We start from the raw sequence: 22,909 nt of genomic DNA, 5'->3' as shown, positions 1-22,909 counted from the left end.
ATCCCCCCGTGCCCCGCCCCCCATCCCCTGCACCCTCTGCCCAGACACCCCGGGACCTGATCTCCCCGTGCCCCGCCCCCCATCCCCTGCACCCTCTGCCCAGACACCCCGGGACCTGATCCCCCCGTGCCCCGCCCCCCATCCCCTACACCCTCTGCCCAGACACCCCGGGACCTGATCCCCCATCCCCTGCTCCCTCTGCCCAGAGACTCCGGGACCTGATCCCCCCGTGCCCCGCCCCCCATCCCCTGCACCCTCTGCCCAGACACCCGGGACCTGATCCCCCCGTGCCCCGCCCCCCATCCCCTGCACCCTCTGCCCAGACACCCCGGGACCTGATCCCCCCGTGCCCCGCCCCCCCATCCCCTGCACCCTCTGCCCAGACACCCCGGGACCTGATCCCCCCGTGCCCCCGCCCCCCATCCCCTGCACCCTCTGCCCAGACACCCCGGGACCTGATCTCCCCGTGCCCCGCCCCCCATCCCCTGCACCCTCTGCCCAGACACCCCGGGACCTGATCCCCCCGTGCCCCGCCCCCCATCCCCTGCACCCTCTGCCCAGACACCCCGGGACCTGATCCCCCCGTGCCCCGCCCCCCCATCCCCTGCACCCTCTGCCCAGACACCCCGGGACCTGATCTCCCCGTGCCCCGCCCCCCATCCCCTGCACCCTCTGCCCAGACACCCCGGGACCTGATCCCCCCGTGCCCCGCCCCCCATCCCCTGCACCCTCTGCCCAGACACCCCGGGACCTGATCCCCCCATGCCCCGCCCCCCATCCCCTACACCCTCTGCCCAGACACCCCGGGACCTGATCCCCCCGTGCCCCGCCTCCCCATCCCCTGCACCCTCTGCCCAGACACCCGGGACCTGATCCCCCCGTGCCCTGCCTCCCCATCCCCTACACCCTCTGCCCAGACACCCCGGGACCTGATCCCCCATTCCCTGCTCCCTCTGCCCAGAGACCCCGGGACCTGATCCCCCCGTGCCCGGCCCCCCTGTTCCCAGGACCCGCAATCCCCCCTGCACCCTCTGCCCAGACACCCCAGGACCTGATCCCCCGGTGCCCCGCTCCCCCCCCCATCCCCTGCTCCCTCTATCCAGACACCCCGGGACCTGATCCCCCATGCTGAAGGCCAAGGGTGGGGGTTGTGCACAGTAATGCTTGGACAGAGCCCCCAGTGCAGGTCCCAGCTGCACTTGGGGTGGACTCCAGCGGTGCAGGGCCCCAGCTCATCAGGCTTCTGCTGCCAAGGCCCCACAGCGATGGCTGGGGGACCCTGGGGCTGCTCTTGTGGGCCTAGGGGCAGGACGTTCTTCAGGAGCCCTGCGCAGGAACCAGCCTCTTCTCTGAGCCCGTTTCCAGGATGGTGGGGCCCGTGTGGGGTGTGTTTGTTCAGCCAGGCTGGGGCCCAGCGCAGCGGCCTCTCCCTCCCAGTGGCTGAGCTTTGGGGCTGCTCGCGAGCCAGGCGCTCAGCTGGCCCGACTCCTGGTGCTCTGTGGGTGTTTGAGCTGCAAGGGGGGCCTTTGGCCCCACAGCTCTTTGACCAGACCGCTCCCAAATGCCTAAGCGAGGCTGAGGCAGCCCCCACCCCACCAGGAGGGCCAGGCCCAGGTGTGGGGGGCAACACACAGAGCACCCCTGGACCCTGCCCTAGTGCTGTCAGTGCAAGGTTCACAGCACCTCGGAACTTCGAGTGAACTGAGCCTCACAACCTACAGGGCTGAGCCAGGATCTCAAGCCCATTGCACAGATGGGGAAACTGAGGCACAGAGTGGGGGAAGGGGGCCAAGCTCACCCAGGAAGCCAGTGGCAGAGCCAGGAATAGAACTCTGTGTCACGGAGTCCCCGGGCGATGCTCTGAATCTGCTCCCTACGAAGCCAGTCAGGACTCTAGGAACGTCTCCTCTCGGGGAGCAGCCTGTCTGCAGGACCCACAGCTCACCCGGCTTCCACCTTCCTGGGTCTGACCTCAGAGCATTCAGCATCTTCTGCCCCTCCGTGCGCTTCCCACAGCGAGTTCGCCCAGGCGGGGTCCTGGGGAAGCCAGAGGATCCTGCCCCCCAGCTCCGCAGTCAGACGGGACTCTCAGCCAGCCAGTAAAACAGGAGGTTTATGAGACGACAGGAACATGGTCTAACACAAAGCTTGTAAGTACAGAGAATAGGACCCCTCAGCCAGGTCCCTCTAGGGGGCAGGGAGGCCAGAGCCACATCTGGGCCTCCCTCCATTTCCACAGCCAGCTCTAAATTGAAACTCTCCCGCCCCTCCTCTGGCCTTTGTTCCTTTCCCGGGCCAGGAGGTCACTTGGTCTCTTTGTTCTCCAACCCCTTCAGTTGGCCCCTTTGCAAGGGCAGGCCCAGGCCATCAGTGGCCAGGGGACAGGGTGTCAGCCATTCTCTGTGCAGACCCCATCACACTGGCCCTCTAGGGCTCTGCCACAATCACACCCCCTGATCCCCCCACCTGGATACTTAAGAACTGCCTAGGGGAAACTGAGGCACCCACACAGTATTCAGAGAAAACATTAAGAACATTCCCACTTTGTCACACCCTGGTCTCCCAAATTCTAGTGTCCCCTATCCCCACCCGGTGCTCTAACCATTTGAGACCCCTCCCCTCCCAGAGCTGGGAATAGAACCCAGGAATCCTGGCTTCAAGTCCCCAGCCCCCGCCACCCAACCTCAAGAGCTGTAGATGTTGTGGGGGGGGGGGGAGCGAATGGGACTTATCCCCTTTGTGTGTCCATTCACACCAAGCCACCCACAGCCAAGGTGTCCCATTGACGCTGGTGCAGGGCCAGGTTAGCGCACAGGGCACCAAGAGGCTCCCCCGGCGCGCGTTGTAAACCAGTTAACACCACGGTGCAGCCTGCCCAGAGAAGCCTTGTCAGCTCCCTGCTAGCCAGCCCTGTGCTTCCCCCAGCCCCAGCTGACCTAGGCCCAGAGGGAGGCAGAGGCCCCAGCTCGCTGCAGTCACAGCAGGGAACAGCTGCGATCGCCCTGTGTCTTCTGCAGGGAGCAGGGTGCAGGGTGCAGAGCGTGTGGGGAGAATCCCTGGTGCCACCTCGCCAGCTCCTCAGCGGCAGCGCGAGACCCCCAAGGCTGCGTCATCGCGGCGCGGGGCAGGGCCGGGACATCACCCCAACCTTGTGACCAGGCATTGTAACAAGGGACTCCCAGGAGAACTTGGGATTCCCAGCTTCCAGGCCACTGCTCTACCCACTAGACACCATTCCCTTCCCGCTCAGCCTGGCAGGCTCGCTGGACGGGAACTCACGTGTAGGTAATTCACCCCCAGTTCAGGGGTGGGCTGAGGGAGGCCCCATGTGCTCGTGCCCTGTGGGCAGAGGGGCAGAGCCAGGGATGGCAGTGGGCACGGGCGAGCATAGCCAGCCGTCTGACTGTCTGTCTGCTGGGGAGGGGCTGGTTTTGCTGCTCCACTCTGGAGGAAGTTCAAGGGAGGAAGACAAAAAGCCAGGGAACAGGGGGTGGGATGGGGGTGTGTGACAGGATTAGGGTTGGGCTTGGAGGATGGGTGAGCCGGGAGAGAACCACGGCGTGGGTGGCCCCCAGCCCTGTGCCCCTTCATGCACCTGGCCAGGGCATCAGCCGTCACTGGGGAAGTCACACCAGAGCAGGGAACTGGGCTGGGGGAAGGGCTCCTGGTTAAAGCAGATCCCTGCTCTGACCACCCTCCATTGATCCCAGCCAGTCAGCTGCAGCACCTGCCCACTGACCCATCCTGCCCGCCGCAGGGTGAGTGAGCAGGACCCACACACCCTCCCGGAGAAAGGTCACCTAGGACAGGAGGCACCCAGCCGCCTGCCGGGCTCTCTGCCAGGGTATATTTAGCTGCCCTGCCCCTGCATGGCAGGCCCAGGGCATTGCTGCAGTCTGTGTCTCGTTTAGGGACGAGGGACTTCGTGTCGAGAGGGTTGTGTGCCAAGCAGCCATGCCTCGGACTTGGGAATCCTCCTGCGTGGGGCCACTACAGCGTGTCGTGCCCTGGACCTGGGAACGAGGGAATCCTGGTCACATGACACTGACATGCCTTGCGTGCGCGGAGGCAAAGTCCAGGCTCTCCTCCCTAGGAGCATGGGGAATCAGTAATGAGACCAGCCTGGAAACCAGACCCACCCCCTCCTCTCAGCCCCCTAGACCCCACCACGCCGCGTCCCCGCTGAATGCCCAAAATGTCCAGCATTGGGACATCGAGGCAGGAAGGGTCTGATTTGCAAAGATGCTCAGTGACCTTAAGCAACCCGGCCCTCCCCTTCTGGGAGGGAGGAAAGCACAGAAACAAATCCCTCTCCTGGGGGGGGTGACTGGAAATTGATACTGACGAGACATTGACTGGGACCACTGTGAAACTGACTCGTCTACTTCCACCCTTCAGCCCCGGTGGAAAGAGGGAAGCCGAGGTCACCCTGAAAAGAAAGCACAGTCTGGGGCCTCCCCTGTCAGCAGGACGCAGGGAGGGGATTTGGGTTTACTTAGCCCTTTGCAGGCATTATACAGCATGATCCCTTTCGCCTCTGAGCAGCGATGAATAGTACCGGAGCTGGCAGGACGTTACATTGGTGCCCGATCCTTTCCCTTACGGAGAACTGCCCTGGTGCAGAAGCACCCGGACATTGTCTAACGCCCCCAGCAGTTCATATTTGGTCTGTAGGCCCTGCCCCATTCCGTGCACAGGTGGGACACGCAAGGGGACTTACGACTGCGCGGGCAGCTGCTTCTCTGCCATCTCCTCACTTTCGAGGGCTTGACCTTGACACTCACTGAATGTGCTGTTCGTGGCGGCTTTGTGTGGGTGTGTTTTTAACCATGACACCGCCCTTGCTGTGGCGGCTGAGGGGGCAGGGTGGAGAACGCGGGTGGGTTAATGCCTCTGCATTGGCTGTGTAATAAAAACAAGAGCAAAAGGAGGTGTGACGAAGTGGGACTGTTCTTAATGTTTCCTCTGAATAGTGTGGGGGCGCCTCAGTTTCCCCTAGGCAGTTCTTAAGTATCTAGGTGGTGGGGTAAGGGTGTATGATCCTTGCAGAGCCCTAGAGGGCAGGTGTTGCAGGGGTCTGGACACAGAGAATGGCCGACACCCTGTTTCCTGGCCACCGATAGCCTGGCCCTTCCTCCCTGCAAGGTGAGAGCTAAAGGGTTGGAGAACAAAGGAATCCGGTGCCCTCCTGGCCGGGGAAGGGGACAAAGCCCAGAGGAGGAGGGGCTGGAGGGAGTTTCAGTTTGGGGCTGGTTGGAGACATGGAGTGAAGGGCAGAGGTGGTGGTCTGGCTCACTGCCCCCCAAAATGGACCCAGCTGAGGGTCCTGTTCTCTGCACCTACAAGCTCTGTTTTAGACCATGTTCCTGTCGTCTAATAAACCTCTGTGTTACTGGCTGGCTGAGAATCACGTCTGCCTGCGGAGTTGGGGGGCAGGACCCTCTGGCTTCCCCAGGACCCCGCCTGGGCGGACTCACTGTGGGAAGCACATGGAGGGGCAGAGGAGGCTGAATGCTCCGAGGTCGGACCCAGGAAGGTGGAAGCCGGGTGAGCTGTGTGTCCTGCAGACAGGCTGCTCCCCAAGAGGAGACTCCCCCAGAGTCCTGCCTGGCTTCCTGGGGAGCAGTCCCAGAGCATCGCCCGGGGACTCTGTGACAGGAGGCAGCAGCCGTATGCCTCCTCGCAGGAGGGCAGGTCATTGGTATGTCTCTTAGTTAGCTTGTGGCTCCTGGCTGGTGCTTGTCACTCTGCGAGCTGAGCCCCCCAGACGCCTTGTCAGGGGCCCATTAGCACCGAGGGATCAAGGGACAGGCCCATAAGAGCAGAGACTAGAAGGCAGCTCTCTGGCCTCCCAGAGCTGCCCCATGAGCCCAGCCTCCTGCTTTCCAGCGCTAAATGGCCAGCAAGCACCTCGGAGCTGTCTCGTTATGAAGCAAAGAATCATTTGGTGTTGAAGCAGCTTAGCGTGCAAGAGATCTGGGTGCTGCACTGGCCCGCAGAGCTGGACAGACAGACAAAGACCTGTCTCTCCTCCTTTGGAGATACAAGGCTCATGCTACTGGCCATAAAAAAAAAAAATCACACTTACCTCTGAGGAAAGGGAGGAGGTTTAAAGACACTCACCTGTGAGGAAGTGGGAATATTTGTATGAGTCCTGTTTGTGCCTCAGTTTCCCTGCTATGCTGCATTACTACCGTTTGCTCTGAGGGCAGGCCAAGAACCAGGGGTGTGGGTGTCTGGGACTAGGTCCCCCCAGCAATGGAGCATTTGAAAAGACCATGGTAAGTCCAATTGCCCTGACATTGACACCTGGCAACCAAGGACCAGGGGGCGGGTTTCCCCAGGGAGGCTAAGCAACATGCCCCAGCTGGAGAAGAGGCCGGGAGAGGGAGGAGATCAGAGCTGGCTGCTGGCAGGAGTCGGGACTCACCTGGCGTCTGGCCAAGGAGGTCAGACAGAGACAGACGGAGCTTGAACAATGGGGTTCACTACAATGTGGCTGGACTCTGGGCAACCAGCATGGACCCTGCTTTAGCCTTCATTCCAGGGGGCTACCCAAGGCCTCCCTGTGCTGGGTCCGGGGAACGGCTGACCCCCCTGCAGACGCCGGGCGAGGTGCATTAGGCCCTGAAGAGCAGACAAGTCTCCGGTGGGGTCTGTCGCAGTGGGACTCGATGCCCTGCCCGGAGCTCATAGGGGGGAGCAGGGGGCCTGCAGTACCCAGAGGTCCAGCCCCAGGGGGTGATGAAGCTGTGTGGCTTCCCCTGGAGGAGAGACCCCCAGGGGGTCTGGCCCACTGAATGGGGTCTCCCTGAGCCCTTCCAAAGCTGGGGCTGTGGCCTGCTCACACGGGTCGGTGACAACCTGCAATCCTCACGTATTGCTTCCCAAGGGAAGGGAGGCTGCTGGTACACAGATCTCTGCCTCCAAGAGCAGCTGGCTCGACCAACGAGAAAACAACCTACTTGAGCGCACCTCCGCCAGGCCAGGCCTTTGCAGGAGTCCAGCGGCAGCCCCCCCACCCCCGCCCCACTGACTCGCACTGGACCCAGCTCAGCCAGCCTGTGAGGAAGGTGCTAACAGGCCTCTCCTGAGTACCCGGGTTCCCAAGTGCCTCCTGGGAGCGGCTCCCATCACCTCAGTGGGACCGTTGTGCCCTGCACCCACTTCCAGTGCGCCCAGCCCAGTACCTTGAGCCCCCAAGCTGGGCCGGGCCAGGCTTCCCTTCCCCACATGGCCTCCCTGAGGCTGCCCTTCCCCCTCCCCTTCCCACAGCAGTGCTCCTCTCTGCAAGTGCTATGATCCAGGCTGGGCTTGTGTCCTGGCAGGGACTAGGGCACGCCTAGGCTGTCAGGGAGTGGAAGAGGGAGGGGGCTGCAGTTTTAATCGCCTGGCAGAGCAGCCTCAGCCTGCGTAAGGAGCACTGGTTGGGCCCCAGGAAGTGGTCTGGCCTGGCCCAGGGCCAGCGGCGAGCCAGGCCCTGCTGACCTTCCCTAAGCAGCAGGCTGAGAGAATGAGACAGGCCGCAGCCAAGCTGGGCTCCAGGGCACAGACTGGGCCAGGGTTTCTAGCTCTTCCGGCCAGGGCAGCAGGTCAGAGCCACCCTTTGCTCCCTGTTGCTGCAGCTCTCGGCCGTTCCTGCAGGGGCACACAGGGCTTGATCAGGGCTCCAGCGCTGGGGGCAAACACCCCATGAGCACCCCGGCTGGATTCCCAGGACACAGGGTGAGCAGCTTCCCCTTTAACACAGGCCCAGACACCGGCGTGAACGAAATGCCCCCTCTTTATTAAATGGCTCTACAGCGAGGGGCGCGAGCTTGTCTAGCCAGCACATTCCCAAAGAGCTCCGCGCCCGCACACCCCCCGCTGGGGTCACAAGTGGAACGGGGGGTGGGGGGGCAACTTGCCATGCACACGGGCACACAGGAGACGGACAGATACAAGCACAGCACATGGCAAGGTTCTCCGGCTGCTCCAGGCCTTGCCTCCCTGCCCCCACCTCTAGGAGCCGCAGCTGCCAGCCCCCTTCAGAAAGGCCCAGCCGTCCCTGGGGCACAGAGCTCTCCTGGGGGAGGCTGCAGCTCAGGCTTGGAGATGCTCTAAGAACAGGCACTCTGGGCTGAGCGCATCGGCGGGGGGGACAAGCTCTGCCCAGCTAGTATGTACAGAGCACGACCGAGGGCAGCCACTAATGCGGGGGTGCGACCCATGGAGACTACATTTCCCAGAGTGCACAGCCCCTGCCAGGGCCACACTGGCAGTCCGCTGCGGGCTGCGCTCTGGCCATGCCTGGCCGAGGGAGAGCATTCCCTGCTGTGAAGGGGTCCATACCCGGCCGGGAGCCTGAGGTCTGTCTGGTCTAGGACCCAGGGCAGAGAGGGGCCGGCCTGGCAATGGTGTGCTGGAGACTTGCCCTGTTTCAAAGGCCACTGAAGCACCTTGTCCCTCATCAAACCTGTAAAGCACCAGTACGCTGGGCTAGTAAAGCTCAGGGCTTGCACCACAGAGAGGCAGGGGGTCCCAAGCCCCGTCAGAGGAACCGGGTGGGGGTATTGAAGGAACAGGCAGCAGAGCCCCCCCACGGCCGGAAGTCAGTGCTCTGCCCGACAGGCAGGATGCCAGAGCAGCCCGGGCCGCAGGGGAGCCTCCTCAGCCCTGCTTTACAGAGTCAGCCAAGTGATCCGCCCCAACATCACACAGCAGGCCAGTGGCAGAGCTGGGGAGAGAACCCAGGAGTCCTGCCCCCCAGCGGTACAGTGCAGAGCACCAGGGGGCCGAGCCCGAGCCCTGGCTCGGGCAGGGAGCGCAGCGGTTGGGCTCTTAGGAGGGGTCAGCGCTGGGGGAGCAGGGCGCCCCTGGGCTGGGGCCGAAGGAGCGGGGCTGGGGGGGCCATGCGGGCGATTGTCAGCTGTGGGTGCAGGGAGAAGGGGTTAGCAATCAGCCGGGAGCTGCCGCTGTCACTCAGAAAACCTAGGAGAGCTGTACTCTGATTGGCTGAAGCCTCCCCCGCCCCGTGCCGTGATTGGCCGCCCCTGTGCTAATAATTTATAATGAACTCCAGTAGTTGGGAGGGGGGGTTCCCTGGACCTCTGAGGTCATGCAGGGAGGCAGCAGCACAGCCCCCCCACCCCCACCGGCCACCTATGGTGGGGGGGGTCTGGTTTGCCTCTGCCCCCTGGCCCCAGGTCTGCCATGGAGACTGGATGCCTGGTGCCTGCCGGCTCCCGCAGTCAGCTCCAGCTTGGGATAGCGTCTGCAGGGCCACCAGCCGGGAGGGCACCAGCAGGACCTGGGGCCGGAGAGCAGCCCTGAAATCACAGCGATGGCCACACTGGGCAGACAGACCAGGTGTAGCAGAACCTCCCCTGAACCTGAAGGCCGAGTGAACTGGGCAGAGGCTCCCGGCTCCGAGTCAGGGAAGGGGAGATGGAACTGGAGGTGCCCCGTGGGCTCAGGGTCTCTCGGGGCCAGGGGGGACTAGCTGAAAAGCTGAGACAGCCCAGAGGAGATCCCCTGGCAGCAGGATGGGAGCCACCGTTTGGCACTGCAACAGGACCCTGCTGAGGGGAAGTGATCCTGGCCAAGGGACCATTCAGAGGCACAGTGTGGCCCCAGCTAACCAGCAAGGGGTCCTGTCAGATGATAGGAGCCCAGGCCAGACTTCCCCTTGGGCTGGGCTTCCCCATAGCACCAGGGAGGGGGAAAAAGGGGGGGGCAAAGCTACTTTAGTCACCTGATTCTTTCCTTTGACTTGCTAGGTTAGTGTTGACTGAGGGGGCCGAGGCAGAGGAGTGTGCCTCTCCCCACCCTGGAGGCTGCTGGAGGGGGGCTCGGTGTAGTTCCCAGAGGGCCAGGGCCAGTACGAGAAGCAGCCCGCTGGCCGGCAGGTTCAGCAGAGAGGCCCTGGAGATGGAGCTCCCCTCTAGCCCCGAGACAGCAGGGCTTTGGCATGCTGGAGGGGCAGCGCGGGGGGTTCACTTTGCTGCTGGCCAGGCTGTCTGCGCTCTGAGGCTAGAGGAGTTCAGCCACCTTGACTCACGGACAATAGCAGCAAATGGGGCGTGGGATCACTTGGGGGGAGCACTGAGCCAGGAACCCTGACGCCCCCTGCACCACAGACAGGACAGCTCGGGGCCAGAACACACGCAGCTGCATGGGCTTTGGGGGGGGCGCGGCCTTGTAAAGCCTGAGCCAGTCTCTCTCCCAGCAGGGGTCAGACTCCAGCCCGCTCGGCCTCGGGGGAAACCAACTCTCCAGCCTTCTTACAAAAATAGATTCAGATGCGTCCCTCCCCCCGCGGGAACCTGGGCTGGGCCGGGCCGGCTGCAGCTTGAAGTGGGTCTTTATTTGGACTGTGGAAGAGGCGTTGCTGGCTCTGCTCAGGGACTCCACCGTAGCCTCTCCTGCCGGCAGCCAGAACTCGGAGCTCCCCCTGCCAGCTGTGGGTCGCTGGCCTCTCGCAGGCTCTGCGGTGCTCCGTGCAGCTCTCGCCGATTCCCTCCCACACGGACAACACATATGCGGACACGGACACACGTATGTACTCACACACGCATTCACCCAACGTGAGTCAGAGTGACGTTGGCTTGACACACGTCTGTACAGAAGCTTCCACTGCAAGGCGCTGACGTGGTGGTTCTGTCCCTTGGGCATGAACGCCAGCGCTAGGCACCTCTGCCTGCCCCACCTCTGGGGGACAGGCGAGGGGGTCGGGACCCAGGTCCTGCTGCCCAGGCTGCTCCAGAGTCCAGAGTCCCATGCGATCCTCAGCCCCCAGAGCTACACCTGGAGGAGAGAGTCATGCTGGGTCAGGCCAGTGGCCATCCAAGCCCTGCGCTCTGCCTCTGACAGGGGCCGGGGCCAGGTGCTTCAGAGGGAATGAACAGAACTCAGCAATTATCGAATGATCCAGCCTGTCACCCATTCCCAGCTTCTAGCAGTCAGAGGTTTAGGGACACCCAGAGCAGGCTAGTAACCTGGCTAGTAGCCATTGCTGGACCTATTCTCCAGGAACTTATCTAGTTCTTTTTTGAACCCAGTTATACTTTTGGCCTTCACAACATCCCCTGGCAAGAAGTTCCACAGGTTGTCTGTGTGTTGTGTGAAGAAATACTTCCTTCTGTTTGTTTTAAATCTGCTGCCTGTTAATGTCACTGGGTGACCCCTGGCTCTAGTGTTATGGGAAGGGGTAAACAACACTGCCCTATTCACCTTCTTCACACCAGTCACGATCTTATAGACCTCTACCAGAGCTACCCTTAGCTGGCTCTTTTTCAGGCTGAAAAGTCCCCGTCTTTTTAATTTCTCCTGGGGAGAGAGTTACCGCCATCGGCCTGCCAGCAGTCCCAGCCCCACCCAGTCAGGGCAGCATTCACTACCCGGGTAAGCAATGCCCTGCACACACCACTCCCCCCCCAGCAGAGCCGGGCACAGGGCGGGCACCTGGGCTGTACCTTGTGTATCTGAGGCGGAAGCTCATCCTCTGAGCTCTCCTCTGGAACTGGCTCCGGGTGTCGCACCGACTGTCCGTCCTCAGCCCAGCCCCCGAGAGGCAGGCGGGAGAAGTGCGAAGGGGCTCTGTGCACTGTGCCTGGATCTGCGGCATGGGCACAGAAGAGTCAGCAGAACGTGTAGATGCGGGTGAGACAGGCTCTGGTGCCAGCAGGACACCAGTCCGGGGGCTCTACGCCAATCTCTCCAACCCCCCGAGTGAGGGAGGGGCTGTTACTGGGTGGGAGCCAACAGCTCCCCGGTAGAGGCTCCTCCCCAAAGCACGCAGGGTGACATAGGAACATCACGGCAGGAGCCCATGGCACTCTCCTCAACACACACACTGCCAGCCAGGGATAAGCAGGGCTCCCACGCAGTGGCACCTGCCAGCCACCAGCCCCAGCTGATCTCCTGGCACGTGGGGGGGGAGGGGAGGGGAATCTCCAACACTTCGCTGGCATTTAAACAATGACCCAACGCCCCGACGATGACAAGCCAGCGCGTGGTCCCACGGCACGTTCCGAACTGGCCAGGGAATATGCTGAGAGGTTCCCAGGCTCCGCCTGGAGTGGGGGACCTGTCTGGAGGGGGGTCCCACAGCACGAGGCCGCCCCAGCCGTGGCGCCCAGCGGCCCCAGCACGTACCTGTGATGCCGCCGTACCGGCGCTGGAAGCCCGTCTGCAGGGTGGCCGACTCCTCCACAGCCTGGCGCGGCGAGGAGAAGGGGTAGCTGGCAGAGCGGGGGATGGCGGCGGGGGCGCCCTTCTGCGCATCCGGCTCCTCCGGGGCACTCTCCCCGCTCTCGTCGCTCTCCCGCCGGTGCCAGACGTGCCGCTCGGGCTCGCTCTGGGTGTGCTGCTTGTGTAACTGCGCACAACACGAGGGGGCGGGTCAGGCAAGCGGGGGGGGGCAGAGCCATGGCCCCACCCCACATCCAGTCCACAGGAGCTCAGGGCGAAGCGGCCCCGCCGCCGCGGCAGCCCCACAGTGGTGCTGGCTCCTTCCCCCTCCCCCTGCGCTGCCAGGTCCCACCGCTCCCTCTGCGACTCCAGTGCAGGATGGGGGCCGTTCTGCACTAGCCCTCGCTCTCCCGCGCTCCGGGGTGGCACGTGGGGCCCTGCAGAGCCAGCCAGCGCCGGGGAGCACCGCAGAGAAGGATATGTGCCTGGCTGTCTCTGCAGGGCCTCCCTGACCCTCAGGTACAGCACACCTCTCTCCAGCTGTCAGGCCGCCCTGCACCCCCCGTGCTGCGAGCCTGCCTCGGCAGGCAGACCCCCACGCGAGCTGCCCTCTCCCGCCCCGGCCCCCGGTGTCTGAGCCCTGGCCTGGGGCACAGGCCGCTCACCTCATGCATGTGGAGCGCATGGAGGCTCATCTCCGTGGAGGCGTATTCCGACAGGATCAGGCTCTGTAGCTGGGCCTCCCAGGCACTGCTCCCTGAGCTCGCTCTTCTGGCATCTGTGCTGCAGCCGGGACACAGAGAAGGGCTGGGGGGGCGGGGGGGTCTGCTGCCCAGGGCCGAGGCCCTAGCAGGCCCATGGGCTCCAGCACAGCCCTTCTCGAGCCGATCGGGGATGTGCCCCTGCCCAGCCCCACTGCACTGCTGGGCTACGGGGTGTCCCACGGTGCCACCTCACCCGCTCCCTGCACCGTTCAGAAAGGGCCCCCTCTGCCCAGACATGTAGGCTTCGCTCAGTGGGGTCCAGCCCCAACACAGGCACCCCCCAAGGGCCACAGATCCCAAAGCAGGGGACTGACAGCCAGTGTCCGAGGCTGCGGCAGTGTCCCATTGCAGGGGGTCAGGAGTGCTCCAGCACCCCCTCCTGGGGTGGAGCAGTCACTTAAGGAGCCAGCCCTCGGGGCAATTCCTGTTCTAGTCATCTGTGTAACCTGCTCCATTGCAGGGGAGGGCTCAGAGCAGCCCAGTTTCCCCGCCCCTTCAGGGACTCATCCCCAGGCACGTCGCAGAGTGTGCCAGCAGGAGGCGCTGTGAGCTGCTCCCGGCAGTGCCCAGGGGCAGCATGGGCCCAGAGGAGCAATCCCTTCGATCTCAGGCACACGAGGGGCACCCAGCACCTCAAGAGCAGGGCCTGGGCTTCGCAAGGTCTCTGATCACTGAGTAGGTGCCTGGCGCAGCTCAGCAGACTCTTACCCGGAAGCTGTCATGGTGCTGTGGGCCCGGGGCGGTGCCCCCTCCACATGGGACCCGGACGTCTGGAAGCCGCTGTGACTTTGCTGGGCTGACTGCAGTGGGGAGAAGGAGCGCAGGGCAGAAGCCACCTCGGAGAGCTGGCGGGAGGCCTGCAGCTCGTGGCTTGCGTACCCCAGGGCCGAGGAGCCCGCGATCACGTTGGCAATCAGGCTGTGAGGCTGCAGGGAGAAGTGGGGGAGTCACAACCCTGGACAGGCAGCCACCAGGACAGGGCCCCTCCCCAACCCAGCTCCCTGGGGCACTCCAGATTCTATAGCCCCCCATGCTGCCGGGCAGAACCCCAGAACACCTCACCCTCCAAGGCAGCCCCTCCTGCCTGATCACAGGCCAGAACATGCTGACACCCTCGGAGATGGGCCCAGCCCTCCCTGGAAACCCAACCCCAGTTCAGACCCAGGAAACTCACTGCACCGGCCACCTGAGCCAGCCCCACTGGGCTAGCTAGACAATGCTGGGCAACTGCAAGACCCCTGCCCTCCAGGCAGCCTTGGAGCACCAGAGCCCTTCCTCTCCCGCCCACGCACGACCGCCGCAGCTGGGGCACCTCGGACTCTGACTGCAGGGACTGGATGGAGGTGAAGAGGGCGTTGTCAGGCAGCACGGCCTGCTGGGCCAGCGCCATGCTGCTGTCGCGCAGCACGCGCTCCTTGAGGAAGCCGATGAAGGCCGTGCTCTCACGGGGCGGCTGCCACTTGGGGTTGGTGATGGCGAAGTGCATGAGGGACAGCTCAGTCTTGCCATCCTCGGCCTGCTGGTAGATGGAGGCCTCGGTCTTTCCCGCTGACATCCACTGCAAAGCACACAGGTGGGGTGAGGGGTCCACTCCACACCCAGCCTTGGACCCGCCCAGGGCCTGCTATACACCCACCGGGGGGCCTGGGGAGCCCCAAAGGGCCAGGCTGCACAAAACCCATCAACGCACAAAACCAGGAACCCCCGCAGCAGCTGCAGCTTGGCCTCACGCAGACGCTGGGACACGGCTCGCTGGAGGAGAAGCGCACCATAGCCAAGCACGCCCAGCTCCAGGGCCTTCCAAGGCCAAGGGGCAGCATCACGGGCCCCCACTCCAGGGCACGAGCCCTCACCTGGCCAGCTGGGCTCATGCACCCAAGGGACAGGGCACCCCACAGAGCGTGCCCGGATGTTAGATATGAGATTGCAACAACACAGCCCACTGAGACTACAGGTCCCACCATGCAACGCTTCAGCTTGATTGGCGCAGCCTGGCCTCAAGTATTCTGGGGCTGGCAGCCGCTGCAGAGGTGCAGCGTGTAAGGTCTCTCTCACTACAGGCTGCTTGGCAGAACTCCATGGGTGATGTCAGCCCACGCCTCGGTTCCAGCCACAGGCAGGACCCCCCATGTGCAGGGGGAGGGGGAAGGGAACGCGCCAGCAGATGCCATGCTGCAGGCAGGCCCTACCGCCGGGTGCCCATGCTGGCGCACGTCCATCTGTGCGAAGGAGCAGGTGTCGCCCACACCCACCACCTCCACGGTGAAGTTCCGGAAGAAGTCAATGATCTCCAGGGACTTGGGCCGCAGGCAGAAGATGAGGATCAAGGGGGTAACGATGGGACTCAGCAGCTCCTCCAGGATGAACACCTGGGAAGGGAGAGGTGGGTGCTCAGCAGGCAGCGACAAGAGCAGCCCGGGCAGGCCGAGGGGGCTGCTGCACGGTGACTGTGAGGGGCCGCCCAGGGAACGTTCCTGGAACAGCAGCCCCACGTCAGCATCACCCCCGCAGTGTTCTGCCCCGAGCTGACCAATGGTCCCCCACCCACGCACCCACGTCCCTTGCTCTGGGGAACCACACAGGAGCTGCTGAGCCATCACACACACGGCCCACGGCCCCAGCCCCAGCCCCGCCCCTTCGCATGCACCAGCCTCTCTCTGGGCATCACAGCCCGACATACAGCGGCCCTGAGGTGGCACCCGTGTGTCAGAGACCCCAGCCCTGCCCCCCCGGGCGCTGCGAGTGCCCCTAGCTGAGCGCCGGAGCCAGTCCAATCCCGCCCCGGTTCCGAGCTAGCCAGAGCGGCCGGGCTCACCGCTTTGTACTGGAAGAGCTGAGCAAACTCGTCCCGGGTCTCGTAGCGGTGGGCGTTGGCCTGCCAGTGGTCAGGCATGTAGTGGATGTGTGCCAGGATCACCCGCAGCAGCTGCTCTGGGCAGAACACCAGGTGCTGGTCGGGGATGAAGGACCTATAGGGGGAGCAGGACAAGGATAGGAAGGGCAGCACTTCCCAGAGAACCCCAGCCTGGAGTCTCATGCTGGGGGGAGAGCACGCCTAGAGAAGGGCTGCGAGAGCTTCTCCAACAGCCCTGCTGGTGCCCCTCAGTCCCGATCCGCAACCCCCAGCTACCCCAGCCCTAACCTGCAGCCTCCTGCTACTCCAGCTCTGCTCACTCCCAGCCCTGCCAGTGCCCCTCAGTCCCGGCCTGCAGCCCCCTGCCACCCCAGACGGGCCCCACACTAGCTCTGCCAAAGCCCCTCAGTCCTGATATGCAACCCTCCCTCCCCCACCAGGATTTTGGCCCCAGCCTCTTCTTCTCCCCCCCCAAAAGATTTTTGCCAGTGCCTCTCACTCCTGGCCTGACCCACTGCTCCCCATTTCCAGGCCTGGGCCTCCCTAAGCAGACTTATCTTCACTTGTGGCCCAGGACAGATCTGCAGCCTCCGGGGGGCTGGGAGCAGAGGGCCTCCCCCTTCCCCCCAGGGCAGGCGGGCGGCGCCGGCCCGTCTCACCTGCAGATGGTGACGCCCACACCCAGCAGGGTGACGGTGGTGAGGACGTGCTCCACGGCCAGCACGTCCTCGTCGTAGATGGTGAGAGCGATGAGCACGGCCAGGATGGAGCCGGCGAAGAAGGCCACGTTCTTGGCCACGATGGTGAGCAGGGGGGAGATGAAGCAGTTCATGTACTTGGAGGCTGGCTTGTACCCCTTGCTGAGGCGCGAGTGCAGCTCGTGATCCAGCTCGTTGAAGTGGCGCAGGTAACAGCGGCCGTAGAGCGACCAGCAGCGGGCGCCCAGGCTGCCCGGCTCCCGCTTCAGGATCTCGGTGTAGCTGAAGAAGGCATAGAGGATCTGCCAGATGAGGATGAGGGGGCAGAGGATGAAGTTGGCGATGCCGATCCAGAGGATGCGGGCGCTCAGCTTGTCAGCCAGCTCCAGGCGGTTGCCGCCCCGCTTGTACTCCGCCTTGAGGCTCCACTCGTTCTCAAAGAGCGAGCCGGGCCCCCAGAAGAAGATGAGCTCAAAGTTGTACTTGAGGCCGCGGGTGTAGAAGATGGTGTCGCCCAGCCCGGGCAGGTGGAAGCGGATGGGCAGCAGCGACTTGTTCACCATGGCCACCATGTAGTTCTTGAAACGCAAGATGCGGTGGTAGATGTCCAGCTCTGTCAGCTCCTTCTTGTGGATGCAGATCTGATGCTCCTTCTGGATCTGCACAATGCGAGCCTGCACCTCCTGCCAGGTGTAATAGGGCAGGTTGGACTGGCCGGGAGGAGAGGAGGCAGTGTTAGAACCTGGGGGAGACCAACAGGGGCCTGCAGGGTAAGTGCTGCACGGGGAGCACTACAAAGCAGCCAACAGAAACTACAGGTCCCAGCACGCACTGCTCCAACGTGCCACAGACCCGGGCCGTGCTGCAGGCTGGGTGTTTCCGTCTCACATCAATGCTGCACCCTGCTCAGCAGGATGCTTGCTGTGTGCTGCTCTGGGGTTCCCAGTGAGGGATAAACGCAGCCCTTGGGGGGGCGGGGAGCCTCATTCACCCCACCCGGGCTGGCAGGAAAGAGCTAGAGAACTACACGTGTCATCGCCACATGCACGCAAAGGGTGGCGTGCCGATGTCTCTGATCCCGCCGAGGCACTCGTCCCACTGAGAGCTCCGAGCCCTTCATAGCTTCCCCCGTCCCAGACAGAGAAGTGATGGGACATGCCCAGTGCCCCATGGGGAGCTTGCAGCTGTCTGGGAGGAAAACCCAGGTGTTCAAGTCCCAGGCCCTTGCCTATTCCACATAGCCTCGCAAAAATTAACGCAAAGCCTATTAACGTAAAATTAAAAATTAACGTAAAGCCTCATAGCCTATTCCTCATAGCCTCGCAAAAATTAATGTAAAGGATCCTGCTGTTACTCAACTTATCCAAGTTCTCTCTGAGGGAGACCCTGGGCTGGGACTTGGGGCTCAATACCCAGCTCTGCCAGACTCCCCCATGGCCTTGGGCAACGCCTAGCTGCTCCATGCCTCAGTTTCCCTACCTGTACATGGGGAGAGAGATCCTGCCCCACCTCCTGGGGAAGACATGAGAATAAACTGCTTTACACCTCTGAGGCTGTGACACTGCTGTGAGCATGGCAAAGAAAAGCCTAGAGGTTATAAAGCAAAGTGATTGGCTGGCAGATAGTCAGCAGAACAGAGCTGTCCCACGACACACCCAGACACACACAGCGTGCAGGGGCAGGTTTGCCTGAAAACAAGCTGTAAGGAGATACACAGGATTACTTAACTTGCAAAGGAGGTCCGAAAGAGGGAGAGACCAAAACCCTTGAGGGCAATGGGTGGGTGAACCCCTCTCCTACAGCTTCAGCAAGGCAACCCTGAGCTAGGGGGTGAAGGCAGCGGGAGCTCCCTGCTTAGCCACAACAGCCCACTTCTCCAGCCCCAGGGTCACTCACCATGGGGATTTTGAGAGCGTTGATGTAGAAGGAGTGAATCTCCCAGTAGCAGCAAATGTTGTAGATAAATTTGATGAGTCGATGGATCCAGAAAACCCCCGCTATCACCAGGATGCAAATGAGAAATCCATTCTGCTGGATTCTGCAAGGGAGAAGAGATTCACAGCAATGCTTCCCTTTTGGCATGGAATCATAGAATATCAAGGTTGGAAGGGACCTCAGGAGGTCATCTACTCCAATCCCCTGCTCAAAGCAGGATCAATCCCCAACTAAATCATCCCAGCCAGGGCTTTGTCAAGCCTGACCTTAAAAACCTCTAAGGAAGGAGATTCCACCACCTCCCTAGGCAACCCATTCCAGTGCTTCACCATCCTCCCAGTGAAAAAGTTTTTCCTAATATCCAACCTAAACCTCCCCCACTGTAACTTGAGACCATTACTCCTTGTTCTGTCATCTGCTACCACTGAGAACAGTCTAGATCCATCCTCTTTGGAGCCCCTTTTCAGGTAGTTGAAAGCAGCTAACAAATCCCCCTCATTCTTCTCTTCTACAGACTAAACAGTCCCAGTTCCCTCAGCCTCTCCTCATAAGTCATGTGTTCCAGACCCCTAATCATTTTTGTTGCCCTCCGCTGGAGTCTGGTTTCCAGTTTTTCCACATCCTTCTTGTAGTGTGGGGCCCAAAACTGGACACAGGACTCCAGATGAGGCCTCACCAATGCCGAATAGAGGGGAACGATCACGTTCCTCCATCTGCTGGCAATGCCCCTACATATACATCCCAAAATGCCATTGGCCTTCTTGGCAACAAGGGCACACTGCTGACTCATATCCAGCTTCTCGTCCACTGTCACCCCTAGGTCCTTTTCTGCAGAACTGCTGCCGAGCCATTCGGTCCCTAGTCTGTAGCAGTGCATGGGATTCTTCCGTCCTAAGTGCAGGACTCTGCCCTTGTCCTTGTTGAACCTCATCAGATTTCTTTTGGCCCAATCCTCTAATTTGTCTAGGTCCCTCTGTATCCTGTCCCTACCCTCCAGCGTATCTACCAGTTTAGTGTCAGTACAGCCAGCCTCCAGATCATTAATGAAGATATTGAACAAAATCAGCCCCAGGACCGACCCTTGGGGCACTCCACTTGATACCGGCTGCCAACTAGACATGAAGCCATTGATCACTACCCGTTGAGTCCGATGACCTAGCCAGCTTTCTATCCACCTTATAGTCCATTCATCCAGCCCATACTTCTTTAACTTGCTGGCAAGAATACTGTGGGAGACCATGTCAAAAGCTTTGCTAAAGTCAAGGAACAACACGTCCACCGCTTTCCCCTTATTCACAGAGCCAGTTATCTCGTCATAGAAAGCAATTAGAAGGCATGCCCCACAGCAGAGCCTCATCCCACAGGAGCCCAAGCTATACACACTGCCAAGAGATCGCTTCACCCACCACCAGAACGTAGCCACAGCTGGGGAGGGATGCACCAGCTGTGTAACAGCACACAGCAACCCTGCCATTAAGCACATACCCAGAGACGCATCTCCTGGCGATTACATGACCCAGAATACAATGCAGCTTGGCCACTCAGACCAAGACAAACCAGTGACTTGCAATCTTGGCAGGCTACATGCCTCTACTGATGATGAGGGCAAGGGCTGCCATGGGTAAGGTTTGGCCACTCCCACTGGATCTTTAGCTCCCGTCTGGAAATGGGCAAAGAGGGAGCTCGCACTAACATGGCCTTTGGAGGGTGGCAGGCTGCCAGGACTGGGGGCAGAGGTGTGGCTGCTGCCCTTACCTTGCGCTGCACATGCTGGGAGGCAGAAAGGCATCTGGCAGCGTCACCTTGACAAGCTCGCTGGAGAGCTGGCTGTGATTCACCATCTTGTTGGCAAACAGGATGTCGTAGTCAACGCAGCTGACGAGGAAGGTGGTGAAGGCCACCACGAAAATGAACTGCCTGTGGGAAAGGCAGCAGCCATGAAGGGCAGCTCAGAGGGACTCCCCTCCTCCTGCCCCCAACTCCTAATATACCACAGCCAGGAGTGGCTACTAGGTTACATCCCACTGTCCGTGGCATGATGAGGGCAGATTCCTGGGGATGGAGATGGCCCAAAAAGAGTGGGGGGAGAGAGGGAGACAGGTCCTGATTGAAAGGGGAGTGGCCTGACCACCTCCCACCTCACCCCCTGAAACCCAACTCTCAGCCATGGCTGTGCAGGGATAGCGGGAATGCTGGGGCCCAAGGGAACAAGGCCCTTCACCCCAACGGCAACAAGAGCATGGAGAGAACCTGCTGCCTCCCCGGCATCCCCACCCCCAGAGCAGGGGGACTCCAGACATACATGAGCTCAAAGATCTCGCCAATCAGCATGCAGGTGAAGCCGTTCTTCTGATGCAGATTATAGACGTGGGAGCTGCAGTCAAGGAGAACAGCCTGGCAACCCCTCCTCTCCGGCCACCAGCCGAGAGAAAACCTCTCCCATGCCAAGCCACCCCCTAGCCACCAGTCAGGACGGAGGCTGCCAAGCAAGTGTACTCTCTGCTCAGCTACAAAATGCTGGTGGGTCCAGACTCCATGCCTGTCCCAGGCTGAGGGTAATGCTAGCCTGTCACAGAAACCCAACCCCCCACCACACCCAGCAGGGGATTGTGAACACTCCAGTCACAGACCACCCCCCCGGAGCCCTCTCTAAAGTCTGCAAGGGCAGGACCTGGCCAGCACAGAGGGAGGTAAAGACATATCCAAAGCCTAACAATCAGAGCGACAAAGAATGGCCAGGAGGCCATCATCAAAGGGCTGGAGAGACCCGTTTCTGTCCCCCTACAACCCTCTCCCACAAGGGAAGGGGTGGCAACGCCTCTGCTTGGCCTGTTTGGACTCCACAGGGCAGGGAGCAACCCAACCCAGAGGAGACGGGACGTGCGCCGACTATTCCAACTCCGATCTGTGCCAGATGGACGAGCTGTGTCAAGCTGATGCTGGCCTGACCATCCTGCTAGGGCTGGAGCAGCCACCCCCCCCCCGGCATGCAGCAAGGATATGCGAGAGAAGAAGAGGTCCAGGTTCTCTATGTGATGCCAAGGAGCTGCAGGAGAGAGAGGAGGCAAAGGGGGTGACTGGGGCTCGCTACGTGGTGGTTTGCCCAGCGAGGGGGGTCAGTTGGTTGCCACTGGCTAGTTATTCTCGTGACACAACCCAGGGCACGGAGCGGGCTGGGGCCCCGCAGTCGCCCCCGACTGGGGCCCAGGCTCAAAAGGGCGGCTACTGCGCTTACACAGGGCAAGGAACAGGAGTCCCCACGCCGGATCAGACCCGGCGTCTGGCCTGCAGCAGTGGCCAATAGCTAGGGGCATCGAGAGGATCCCCCGCCCCACGGAAGGGCTTGGGAGACGGGGGCGTTCCGCTCTGCCCCTCGCCCTGACCCAGGGGAGGTGCCCCGCCGGGCGTGTCAGAGACCAGGCCCCGGGCCCCACTCACATTTGCTGCCCTCGGGGACGTGCACCAGCAGATCCTCCTCGCCCGGCGGCGAGTCGCTGTAGGAGGCCTCCAGGCGCTGGTACTCCGTGTCGAAGTGTGCCATGGCGCCGGCCCGCCGGGCCCTGCGGGGAGGAGGCAGGGTCAGAGGGAGTGGGAGCAGGACCAGCCCCCCCCGGCCCGGGGCCGCCCCTCGGGGGGGGGGAAGGTCAGAGCAGGGGGGAGCAGGACCAGCCCCCCCCGGCCCGGGGCCACCCCTCGGGAGGGGGAAGGTCAGAGCAGAGGGGAGCAGGACCAGCCCCCCCCGGCCCGGGGCCGCCCCTCGGGGGGGGGGGAAGGTCAGAGCAGGGGGGAGCAGGACCAGCCCCCCCGGCCCGGGCCCGCCCCTCGGGGGGGGGGGGAAGGTCAGAGCAGGGGGGAGCAGGACCAGCCCCCCCCGGCCCGGGGCCGCCCCTCGGGGTGGGGGGGAAGGTCAGAGCAGGGGGGAGCAGGACCAGCCCCCCCCGGCCCGGGGCCACCCCTCGGGGGGGGGGGAAGGTCAGAGCAGGGGGGAGCAGGACCAGCCCCCCCGGCCCGTGCCCGCCCCTCGGGGGGGGGAAGGTCAGAGCAGGGGGGGAGCAGGACCAGCCCCCCCCGGCCCGGGGCCGCCCCTCGGGGGGGGGGAAGGTCAGAGCAGGGGGGAGCAGGACCAGCCCCCCCCGGCCCGGGGCCACCCCTCGGGGGGGGGGAAGGTCAGAGCAGGGGGGGAGCAGGACCAGCCCCCCCCGGCCCGGGGCCGCCCCTCGGGGGGGGGAAGGTCAGAGCAGGGGGGAGCAGGACCAGCCCCCCCGGCCCGGGCCCGCCCCTCGGGGGGGGGAAGGTCAGGGCGGGGGGGGCTCGGGCCGAACTCCTGGGTTCTCGGCGGGGACCCCCCCTCACCTGCCGGTCTCCCCGGTAACCGGCCCCAGCCGCCCCCTCCCTGCACCAGGCCGGGCCGCCGCCTCCTGTGTCACTACCTCCGAACGGGCGGCTCCGGCGGCCAATCGGCGCCTGTGGGCGGGACCGCGGGGGGC

The 22,909-nt window shown here is 62.8% G+C and overlaps 1 protein-coding gene across 4 annotated transcripts; it reads right to left on the bottom strand.

The window, feature by feature from the left end:
* Window positions 1-7,765: 7,765 nt before the first annotated feature.
* ATG9A (autophagy related 9A) lies at window positions 7,766-22,899 on the bottom strand. Of its 4 annotated transcripts, none has more exons than XM_073304839.1 (15): window positions 22,853-22,899; window positions 21,861-21,982; window positions 21,426-21,468; window positions 20,725-20,790; window positions 20,178-20,339; window positions 18,384-18,525; window positions 16,449-17,197; window positions 15,751-15,904; window positions 15,125-15,304; window positions 14,248-14,493; window positions 13,644-13,861; window positions 12,837-12,954; window positions 12,136-12,358; window positions 11,454-11,596; window positions 7,766-10,785 (listed from the first exon to the last, which is right to left on the bottom strand). In XM_073304839.1, exons 2-15 carry the CDS (start codon window positions 21,961-21,963, stop codon window positions 10,780-10,782), a joined length of 2,553 nt encoding a protein of 850 aa, XP_073160940.1. In that variant the 5' UTR covers window positions 21,964-21,982; window positions 22,853-22,899; the 3' UTR covers window positions 7,766-10,779. The 4 variants fall into 4 exon arrangements, with proteins under 4 accessions (XP_073160940.1, XP_073160939.1, XP_073160941.1 ...); XM_073304838.1 differs by lacking the exon at window positions 22,853-22,899 and adding an exon at window positions 22,776-22,850; XM_073304840.1 differs by lacking the exon at window positions 22,853-22,899 and adding an exon at window positions 22,776-22,850 and having other exon boundaries at window positions 16,449-17,170.
* Between the last annotated feature and the right edge of the window lie 10 nt (window positions 22,900-22,909).

This window comes from Lepidochelys kempii, chromosome 11 (genome assembly GCF_965140265.1).
Source record: "Lepidochelys kempii isolate rLepKem1 chromosome 11, rLepKem1.hap2, whole genome shotgun sequence".
Lineage (NCBI taxonomy): Eukaryota > Metazoa > Chordata > Testudines > Cheloniidae > Lepidochelys > Lepidochelys kempii.
The sequence above is the reverse complement of the archived record's forward strand: the minus strand, read 5'-3'. Positions and strand labels throughout refer to the sequence as shown.